Below are 11641 nucleotides of genomic sequence, written 5' to 3'. Positions count from 1 at the left end.
TGGGATATCATGTCTTCGCCTATCAATTTTCAGACAACTTAATGTAGAACTTTCTCCCTAGAGTCTTTGGGATCAGAGAGGGAGGTGGTGGGGAAGGCTCTTTGGTAATATGAATTGTACGTGGAAGGGAGTCTGAGAGATACTTATAGGATTCTCAGAATGAGGATCAGTTCCATACATCCTTCTTCCATTCTCAAGTCCTTTCTTTATCTACATTAGCTGTGCTGAAATAGAACCCTAGGATTGGAGAAGTTAAGTCCCACCCTGCTGGGCCGTCTCCCTTCACTTCGCCAGGTGGAATCCTATCTCGTGCAGCACAGCTCAAGGCCATTCTCACCGATTACAGCAGGACATAAACAACCACTTTATGGATTCAGCTTCATTAGACATCCTTCCCTAACCACATCTATTTCTTTTTTTTTTTTTTTTAAGATTTAAAAAAAATATTTATTTATCCCCTTTTGGTGCCCTTGTTGTAATTATTATTGTTGTTATTGATGTCGTTGTTTTTGGATAGGACAGAGAGAAATGGAGAGAAAGACAGACATCCGCAGACCCGCTTTACTGCTTGTGAAGTGACTTCCCCGCAGGTGGGAAGCTGGGATCCTTCCGCCGGTCCTTGCGTTTTGCGCCACATGCGCTTAACCTGCTGCGCTACCACCCGATTCCCTAGCCACATCTATTTCAAGATAACATATTAATGAACGCCTTTTCTTTCGGTCTCTCTTGCAGAGCAGAGGGGATGATTCCTATGGTTGGGAGAAGACTGTTGGGAACAGTAGACAAATCGCCTACAACTTTTCCAGACACTCAGCCTGTACAGAGCAGAACCAGCGTTTTGTAACTCTAAATCTATAAACAGATTTGGGATAGTACTGAAATCAGTATTCCTTTACCCATTTCCTAAAACTCCTGTGCCTGTCCAGAGAAGGCACCAAAGGGCATCTCTGAGGGGTCCAAGGTGACTACGGCTTCATGTACTGATTCCAAATTAAGAGTCTAGATTTTTAGATGCAAAACAACTTCCTAGAAGGAAAGCCATTTGTGGTCTATTTCGGGGGTGGGGAGAGGGCAGGCTGGCTTTGATGAGGTCTTGAAATGCCTACGTGGAGCAGCACTTGCTCCTTATGGTGAGGGGGGAACGGGGAGGCTCGGCTGGGCTGTGATGACCTTGGTGAGTGGTGTTTTCCCATGAGTGATCGGGTCAATGGCTCATGTGCAGCTATGGACCATGGCACTTCCCAGCTGCTACAAGGTGAGTCCCAGCCACACCCACAAGCAGGACACGATCACTGATACACAGTGCGAGTGTCCGTTTGTCTGGTTTATGGGTGATGTCGTGGCAAACGTGGCTTCGGTTTCATTTCGAGGGAGTGGTAAGTTACAGATATTTCCTTCACAACAGGAAGTGCAGACCTGCAAGAAAGGAAAAGAAAAATAATAATAAAAAGAGAGTGAGAAGCTGACAGGTCTTGAAAGGCATCTAAGCTTTTCCCTCGCTGTCTCCCTCGCGTAGGACATGAGTGAAAATCACTTCTTGGACATATGTAAGAGGTGGGACGAAGCTTCATCTGGAAGTGATGTGGTCAAAATAATTTCTTCTTCCACCGGACAAGACTGGGGGACATGGGTTTTATCTGACATCCGTTCCTGTGGTGGTCACCCAGACTCACTACCTTCCTAGGCCTCACTGACTCAGCCTGGGAAATGGAGCTGAGGTTGTTCGCCCTGCTGTAAATTCTGTCTTTGTCATTCACTTATTTACTTGCTCAGAGATGCTCTTTCTGACTTGAGGGAACTATTACCAGGGGAAATGCTCACTTGTTATATATTTAAGAAAAAAGAAATGGGGGGAGGGTGGATAGTAGCAGACCAACCAGTCTGGCATGTGTGAAGCCCTGGGTTTGAGTCCTAGAACCACATGTGAGCACTGAAGAGAAAACTGAAGTCTATGCACCAGTATTTTGCTCCACCTACCCATTCACCCATTGGGCATAAAATAAAATAAAATAAAAATAAAATAGGGGGTCGGGTGGTAGCGCAGCAATTAAGCGCACATATGACATGAAGTAAAGCTCAAGGACCGGCATAAGGATCCCGTTCGAGCCCCCAGCTCCCCACTTGCAGGGGAGTTGCTTCACAGGCGGTGAAGCAGGTCTGCAGGTGTCTGTCTTTCTCTCCCCCTCTCTGTCTTCCCTTCCTCTCTCCATTTCTCCCTGTTCTATCCAACAACAACAACAGCAATGACAACAATAGCAATGACAACAATAGCAATAACAACAAAGGGCAACAAAATGGGAAAAATAGCCTCCAGAAGCAGTGGATTTGTGGTGCAGGCACTAAGTCCCAGCAATAACCCTGGAGGCAAAAATAAATAAATAAATAAATAAATTAATTAATTAATTAAATTAAATGTCAGGTGGTGGCTTAACCAGCAGAGCACACTTGTTGCTAGGATTGATGTTCTATGTTCAAGTTCCCAGTTTCCACCTGCAGGGGAGAAACTTTATGAGTAGTGGAGCTGGACTCCTCCGATTATATCAGGAAAAGGGGGGGGGGGAAGACTACCAGGAATGAGTTAATTTTGCAGGCATTGAGCCCCTGCAGTAACCCTGGTGATGAGAAAGTAGGGGGGGAGAAGAGGAGAGGAGAGGAGAGAGAGGGGACGGGAGGGGAGGGGAGGGGAGAAGAGGAGAAGAGAGGGGAGAAGAGGAGAGGAGAGGGAGGGGAGGGGAGAAAAGGAGAGGAGAGGAGAGAGAGGGGAGGGGAGAAGAGGAGAAGAGAGGGGAGGAGAGGAGAGATATCAGACCAACAAAGGAGCTTGGATAGTTTGCCTGCTTTGCCTTGCATAATATCTGACTTCCATCAATTGAAGAAAGCTTTCTTGCTGTGCTCTCTGAAAAAAAATTTGCCCAGAACAGTGAAATCACAGGATTTTTATAGCGAGAGACACCCCCAGCCCCCTCCACACACACATGCACACACACACACACACACACACACACGCACACACACACAAGCGCACGCGCGCACACACACACACACACACACACACACACACACACCCTCCTCCTGAACTATATAAAGATGGAGACCTGACACACAAGATCACTAGAACAGCAGCTCTAAGTGATCAGCAGAGGAGTCAGGGGCACGCCCCATCCAACAAGTCAGGCTGCCTTGCTCTGATTTTAAATAGACCAAAGCTTCCATCAATGTGGTGGTGGTGAGGGGGCTTGGCTCCAGCCTGGGTAATGCACAGGGCAGAGCAGCACACTACCCAGCTGAGCTATTTTACTGGCTTATTGCTTTAGTTCTTCATATTTTCATTCCAGGCTCCCTCAAAGTTCCCTTTACACTGAATACTTATTATTATTATTGCCTCCAGGGTTATTGCTGGGGCTCGGTGCCTGCACCATGAATCCACTGCTCCTGGAGGCCATTTCCCCCCTTTTGTTACCCTTGTTGGAGTACTTCTTCTTTTAAAAACCTATTTATTTATTTATTTATTTATTTATTTTTATTTTAATGGGAAATACAGAGATAGATAGCTAGACAGACAGACCAGAGCACTACTTAGCTCTGATTTATTTGTGGTGGGACTGGGGATTGAACCTGGGACCTCAGAGACACAGGCATGAAAGTCTCTTGTATGGCCAACCCTTAACACTGAATACTTCTATTCAGGCACAGATGGAGCATAAGGGAAGCTAACCCAGAGGGAAAAGATGGCTTAACTGTCAGACATTAAAACAATTCAAGAGCCAACATATTCCTTTGCCAAACTGTCATCCAAATAAAGACAGGAGCTGAAGCCTCCGAAGTGGTTCAGTGACTAAAGCAATAGACTTGAAAGCATGGCATCCTGCGTTCAATTACCAGCATCACATCTGCCCGAATGAAGGTCAGGTTCACTCTCACTAATAATTAAATTTTTCCCCACAGTTATTATTACTGAGGCTCAGTGGCTGCACAACTTCACTACTTCCAGCAGCTACTTTATTTCATTTTGTTCAGTAGAGAGACAGAGATAGAGAGAAAGAGAGAGAAAGAGAAAGAGAGAGACACATGCAGCACTGCTCCACTGCTTGTGAAGCTTCCCCCACACAAGTGGAAAATGAGAACTTGGGCCCCCAGGCCTGAGAATGTGCGTACTCAACCAGGCGAACATCACTAGGCCCCAATAAAAAATGTTAAAAATAAAATCACGTTGGGGGTTATGGATTGACCTGCCAATGTACATGTCCAGTGGAGAGTCAATTACAGAAGCCAGAACTCCTACATTCTGCACCCCATAAAGAATTTTGGTCCATACTCTCAGAGGCGAAGAAATGTTAGGGGGAGATGATCAGAGGGCTCTGAACTCCAACTCCATCAGGACCTGGAATGAGAAGAGGTGAAGAAGAAGAAGAAGAAGAAGGAGGAGGGGGAGGAGGAGGAGGAGGAGGGGAAGGAGGAAGAGGAGGGGGAGGAGGAGGGGAAGGGGGAGGGGGAGGAGAGGGGGAAGGAGAAGGAGAAGGAGAAGGAGAAGGAGGAGAAGAAGGACATTTCTGAAGTAGGAATAGGTGTAGATGTGATTTCGAAAGGAAGAGAAGGCAGGACCATAGGGGGAAAAAATGGGCAAATATATATGGACAGATAGTTATAGAAATAATAGTTAACCCATCTCTGCGACCTTGGGAGAACTATTGCAGTTCCCAGTGGAGGGAATGGGGACACAGAACTCTGGTGGTGGGAACAGTGTGAAAGTATAATCCCTGTTATCTTGCAACTTTGTAAATCAAAAATAAAACGCTAATAGCAAAAAAAAAATCTTAAAAAGATAAAAGTGCAATAAAACAATAAGCCCTATTCATAGGAAAGTAGCAAGGGTCCACTCCATCAGCCATCTTCACAGGAATGGTTCACTGGTACAAGCTTAGCAATGCTTTGCCACTAGGACATAACTGGTCCTGTATTCCTCTTCCTTCTGGTAGCTTTATAGTTTTCTCCTGACTGAAGAAACAATTTACTCCCCCCCCCGTATTTATTTATTTACTTGTCAGAGACAGAGAGAAGTCAAGGGGACAGAGGAGACAGAGATAGGGGTAGAAAGAGACACACTGCTTCACCAGTCTTGAAGCTTTTCCCCTGCAGGTGGGGGCCGGCAACTTGAACCAAGGTCCTGGATCATAGTAGGTAACGTGTGTACTTAACCAGGTGTACCACCACCTGACCCCATATGATTTTTAATACTTCCTTGTTAGGTTTATGTCATTTATACTGGTTGTCCTATGCTCTGGTATAAATTTTTATTATTCAGAGCAAACAAGAAAGGAAGCATCTTTGTATAACAAGAGCAAGAGAGTCAGAAGTCCATCTACATGAGGACACAAGAACCGGCAGGTGAGCAGTGAGAGGAATCAGGGATGGAAGAATGCTGACTCTGCTACACAGGCCCGTGTTGCCCAGACCTTGTGGCCTTCATGCTCAGAGTCTCTGCAGCCAGTGGACAGGCACTCTTCCAGTGAGACGCAGCGTTTGGTGACAGAGATGCTGTTTCCTGTGACTTCCATTGTGTGCTGAGTGTAGCAGTACCTGGTCTCTGTCAACAGAGGAAACATGTTTTAATTGAGATCCCAAACGTTAGCCCAATCTGCCTGAAAGAGAAACAATAGCAAGGTGAACACCGAAGTCCCAAGAAGGGGGACGTTGGCACACCCAGTTGAATGGACATGTTAGCAATGCTCAGGGGTCTAGGTTCAAACCCTTCTGCCCACCACTATCCCCACCTGCAGAGGGGAAGATTCAGGAACACTGAACCAGTGCTGCAGATGTTGTTTCTTGGAAATTATCTGCCATGGGGGGAGGATGGTCTACTGCAGAAAGAAGTATGCTGAGTGGACAAGTACTCACATGACGAGTGTACTGCTTTACCTTGCCTGGCCCTCGTGCCTTTGAAGGGAAGTTTTGGTATTGTAGTGTCTTCCCCTCTCTCTCTAGGCTTTTGTCTCTCTGTCTCTAAGAAAGTCAATCCACACCGGTGAAACTAAGGATAAAACCAAGAAATAAAAATAAAGAAGCCATGTTTTCTCTGCCCTGTATACAGTAGTCTTCCAAACTGAGACACACTGCCACCAGCATCCCTCTTTGCCTGCCCACACACTTGGCCATTGCACTGAGTTTTATTCTTAGGGGAGAGGAGGTCTGTAGAAATAAGTTAAGATGTGAGAGCCACAGCAATTTTCAGGAAGATAAGGACTGCAATGATGAATGGCTGAAGAGGTTAAAAAAAAAAAAAACAGAGTTAAAAATAAAGGTAGCCAGATAACAACAACAACAAAATCTTCAAGGAGAATAAAAGACCAAAGCAGAGGCTGGTGTGTGTGTATGTGTGTATGTTTGGAAAACAGCATTTTGGGGGCCAGGTGGTGGCACACATGTTACAATGCACAAGGACCCAGGTTCAAGCCTCCAGCCCCCAAAATGGGGAAAGCTTTGCAAATGGTGAAGCAGGTTTTCAGATGTCTCTCTCCCTCTTTATCACCCCTTCCGCTTGATTTCTGGCTTTGTCTATCAAATAAATAAAGATAATCAAAATTATTATTAAAAATTTTAAAAGGGAAAACAGTATTTTTAGTTAAGGGGAGAACAATTAAAAATAGATTCACTATATGTGGAAAAACAATATTATTCAAAAGAAACATCTTTTTTCTAATAAGCATAATCAGATCTTAGAATACATCACAAAAGAAAGGGAACTCAACAAAGAAGATTTTTCAGAACTGAGTGGCATCATTTCTCCCGAGCATGGTTTCAGAGTCTCCTTTGGATGGCAAATAAAGACCATGATGCCATCTTCTAAAGGTTCTTTTAAGTCTTTGGAGTCTGAAAACTACAGGAAGAATTTTTTTACATGTAATTTAAAGACTAAAGAAAATTGGCTTTGTCAATGTAATTCTTCAAGATGTCCCAGTAACGTTTACTTTCTAAGCCTAGGGTTTAGGAGAATGCTCCAGCTCTGCTTTCAAACTGAGAAAGAAAATGAGTATTTCTCAGGAGTCGGGCGGTAGCATAGCGGGTTAAGCTCAGGTGACATAAGGATCCTGGTTCGAGCCCCTGGCTCCCTACCTGCCGGGGAGTCATTTCACAGGCAGTGAAGCAGGTCTGCAGGTGTCTATCTTTCTCTTCCCCTCTCTGTCTTCCCCTCCTCTCTCCATTTCTCTCTGTCCTATCCAACAACGACAACATCAATAACAACAACAATAATAACTACAACAATAAAACAACAAGGGCAACAAGAGGGAATGAATAAATAAATCTTTAAAAAATAAAACAAAAAGAAAATGAATGTTTCTCAGGAAATGTCACAGAGCTGTTTTTCATCTACTATCTTGGACTAAGTTTGCATATTTTACATTCTGGACATTTAGTGGCTGATATGAAATTATGACCTTGTGTGACCTACTAGGCAATAAAAATCCCCCTACCAGATTTTGTCATAACTTTGGCAGCTTTTAACCAAAGTATTAACCTCCAAGGAACAAAGTCAAACTACGTTAGACCCTGAGAATGAGCTCATACTGAAAATATGGGGAGATATAAAATTTTTTTTAAATGCTTATATGATTTACTCATTTATTAACAAGAAGGAGAGAAAAGTCAGAGAACCAGAATACCATGTAAGCATATGCTTCAAGGGACCAAACTCAGGATCTGCTAAGTCAAACACTCTATACACTACCACCTCCCAAAATGCTAAAATAGGATTTTTGTTTTTTTTTTGCCTCCAGGGTTATTGCTGGGGCTTGCAGTTCAAATTCACTCCTCCTGGAGGCCATTCCCCCCCCCCCTTGTTGCCCTTGTTTATCATTGTTGTGGTTGTTATTATTATTGTTGTTATTGCTATCACTGTTGTTGGATATGACAGAGAAATCGAGGAAGGGGGGGAAGACGCCTGCGGACCTGCGTCACCACTTGTGAAGCAACCCCCTGCAGGTGCAGAGCTGGGGGCTTGAACGGGGATCCTTACACCGGTCCTTGCGCTTTGCGCCATGTGCGCTTAACCGGCTACGCTACCGCCCAACCCCCCCCCCCCCAGGTGTTTTCTCTTTTCTTTTCTCTTTCCTTTCCTTTTCTTTCTTTTTTTGTTTTTTGCCACAACACTGCTAATCTCTGGCCTTCTGGTGGTGCTGAGGATTAAACCTGGGGACTCTGGAGCCTCAGGCATGAAAATCTTTTTGAATGACCATTATGCTATCTCCCCAGCCCTAAAATCCAGGAGTTTTAATGCCTTCCTAAGGTGCATGGCACCGACAACTGACAGGAAACTGTGTGGCCTCCTCTGAGTCTTGCTAAAAGCAGTGGCTTGGTAAAACAATTAATCAGTCTCCCTGATCTGAGGCTGTGTCAAAACCCTCCCCAAACCACATCCTGATTAAGAAGGTTGTCATCTGGGGGTCAGAAAAAAAGCAGTTCAGTGCAGTGGATTAGACGATGGACCCTCAAGTATTAATGCCCAAGTTCTATCCCTGGTATCACATGTGCAAGCAAGGTTGATGTCCTGATTCTTTCTCTCTTCTTTCTGTCTCTCATAAATAAATCGTAAAAAAAAAACACTAGACTTAAACTGTTAAGCATTTCTAATAATAACATAAGGACTTCCCACTTAGATACGATGGGCCTAGACCTCTTAACATATCCCTCTCTCCACCATCACTGGACATTTCCATCAGGAACAACATCATAAACCCTCTTGTGGACCTTGCCTTCAATGTAGAATGACAGTGGTAGAAACTGCCCCACTCTACGAAGGGAGGCTGGGTCAACATAGTCTGCTACTCAAGGTAGACTGGTCCTGAAATGACAGCAGCCTAGGCTGTTCCTACCTGTGTCCATGGAATGCAAGCTCAGACTGACAGGGATGCAGATGTAGACACTACACAGGCTCCTGTGCTGACTATGAATAGACATGAGGCCTAGGTCAGATGGATGGGATTTACAGTTAATGGCATTTATATACTTTCCCCATATTTGGGAGCTACTCTCTGCCATGATCCAGCTCTCTAGTCCTATTCCCAAATCTGACATAATCTTCCCAGACAATACTTTTTGGCCTACCTGGATGTTAGCTGTTGGGCTCAGGCAAAAATTAGTAAGTCACGGGCCTCCTGGAATATACTTAAAATCGACTTCCTATCTTCTTTCAACATGAATACCCCAAAATCTCATCTGCTATATTCTTACCTTTAGGTTTCTGATTATTAAACAATTTGTTCTGCTTTATATCTTAATGCTTTTCAGCCACCATGGTTGCAGATGCTACCATGACGCCAGCCTGACTTCCCTGAGCAGAGGACCTCACCAATGTGTCCTGGGACCCCACCTCCCCAGAGTCCTACCCCACCTAGGGAATGACAGAAACAGGCTGTGGGTATGGATTGACTTGTCAATGCCCATGACCAGCGACAAAGCAATTACAGAAGCCAGACCTTCCATCTTCTGCACCCCATAGACAATTTTGGTCCATGTTCCCCAAGGGATAAAAAATAGGGAAGCCTCCAAGGGAAGGGGTGGGATATATAACTCTGGTGGTGGGAATATCCCTCAATCTTGTCAATCATTATTAAATCACCAATTTAAAAAAAGGCAGCTCCATTGGTCAGGGTTCTAGAGAGCTCTTTGGATATTGAAAGCTTATTTAGAGGTTCTAGCAGGGGAGAGCAGCTACTCATATACCCTTGACCCCAAGAACAGATTGATCTGTCTCTTTTGGGGGAAGGTCATTTTCTTCGATCAACTGCAAGCTTTGGGATGGGCATACATGAGAAGTGAGGGAGGAAGGGGACACCCTTTTAGAAAAATCACCCTCTTATACAGCAAATCCTAACAACGGGATTTTTCAAAGTTAACCCAAATAATGTGATTATAACAGTAACTATCTATTGTCTTCATGAACCCTAAGACAGCAGGAACCTCACATTTCCACTATAGAGCGTATATTTTCCCCAGTCCTAGAACCTTAGGGTGAGGCTCACTTTCCTGCATCCTTCTCTCAATTCATACCAAATAATATTGCATCTGCCGATCGCAACCTAATCAACACAATGAGTGCCACCTCAGCATGCTTCACTTCAGACTGTGTCCAGAGACTTCAGGTGTGGAATGACAACCCTTCAGCTTCATTACTTGGGTGAGACCTTTTCTTTCATAGTATTCTCTAATTCCATTCCAGGTGATTCACTTCCTAACAAAGTTCCAAAACCTAGATATAGACCAGGTCCCATGAAATAGAGCCTATGTTCACACGTATCCATAAACTAGGGCAAAATATATACCTAAAAGCAAAAGTACACAATAGTCTGCAATGAGTACCCCCCCCCCCCAACACTTCATCTGCACTATTCCAGCCTTTAGGTCCATGATTGCTCAAAAATTTATTCGGCTTTGTATGTTAACTCTCTTTTCAGCCACCAGGTTCCAGATGCTAGCATGATGCCAACCAGACTTCCCTGGACAGACAACTCCACCAATGTGTCCTGGAGCCCTGTTTCCCCAGATCTCTGTCCCACTAGGGAAAGAGAGAGGCAGGCTGGGAGTATGGGTCGACCTGTCAATGCCCATGTTCAACAGGGAAGCAATTACAGAAGCCAGAACCTTCCACCTTCTGCATCCCACAATGACCCTGGGTCCATACTCCCAGAGGGTTAAAGAATAGGAAAGCTATTAGGGGAGGGTATGGGATATGGAGTTCTGGTGGTGGGAATTGTGTGGAGTTGTACCCCTCTTATCCTATGGTTTTGTTAATGTCTCCTTTTTTAAATACATTAAAAAATTAAAAAAAAAGAAAAATCACCCTCACAACCCCTAGAGAGCTCTTGGGGTGTGGGTGGAGTAAGGTCATCCTAGCAGCTCATGGAAAAGGTTGAAAATTTGCACTGAGCAGGGTTATCTGTTGAAACACTGAAGTATTCTGAAATTGACATAATTCTTTCCATGGCAAAGAAGAGGCAGGAATCAGCGACCTGAAGGATTAACCACACCTTTGCAGCAGGACTGGATACTTCTTCACTGACATTTGCGGTTGTAACAGAGACTAACAGAGACTCCATTCCCACCCTTATCCAAACTTCAGATGTTCAAGAAAGTAATAAAATCTGGAATGTTCTTTTTTTTTTATTTTTTTATTAACACTGTTCCCTATCTCCAAAGGTCTGTGTGGAATGTTCTTATCTCCTGTCTCCTTTTCAGGCAGAGGACCCAGAGGGGTTGCCAGTGGCTTCACTGCTCCAAAGGTAAATCTGAGCAGATAAGATCCTGTGTTTAAGGAACAAGTAAATCATTACATGGTTTTCAGTTTGGGAAACTAGTCTTGTCCCCCGAGTAGTGAATTATCTCTTTTAAGTAAGCCTTAGAAGAATATTTGTTGAACCTGATATCTTTCCTTTTTGTTCACACTCTGATGTCTATGAGAAGTTTTTTGAATTTATTAATTCAAGGTTTATTCCACTGAATGAAAAAAGAGATAATCACTGATAAACTCTTTTCTTTATTTATTTAATTAATGAAAAAAGAGTGAGGAGGGAGAGAGAGAGAGAGAGAGAGAGAGAGAGAGCAAACATCAGGCATTTTTCTGGTACATGTGATGCCAGGGATTGAACTT

General features: G+C 44.1%; 1 protein-coding gene across 1 annotated transcript in view; it reads right to left on the bottom strand.

Annotated features, from left to right (window-relative positions):
* Positions 1–891: 891 nt before the first annotated feature.
* Positions 892–11641, bottom strand: part of LYPD6 (LY6/PLAUR domain containing 6) — a 130325-nt gene continuing 119575 nt past the window's right edge. The window contains exons 4-5 of the mRNA XM_007522237.3: positions 5454–5584; positions 892–1416 (exon numbers count right to left, since the gene is read on the bottom strand). Coding sequence (XP_007522299.1) covers positions 1249–1416; positions 5454–5584 — 299 coding nt within the window. The 3' untranslated portion in view covers positions 892–1248. The remainder of the gene's footprint in view (positions 1417–5453; positions 5585–11641) is intronic.

The sequence above is a fragment of the Erinaceus europaeus genome, chromosome 18 (genome assembly GCF_950295315.1).
Source record: "Erinaceus europaeus chromosome 18, mEriEur2.1, whole genome shotgun sequence".
NCBI classification, from domain to species: domain Eukaryota; kingdom Metazoa; phylum Chordata; class Mammalia; order Eulipotyphla; family Erinaceidae; genus Erinaceus; species Erinaceus europaeus.
Note: the sequence above shows the minus strand (reverse complement) of the source record. Positions and strands in the feature narration are given on the sequence as shown.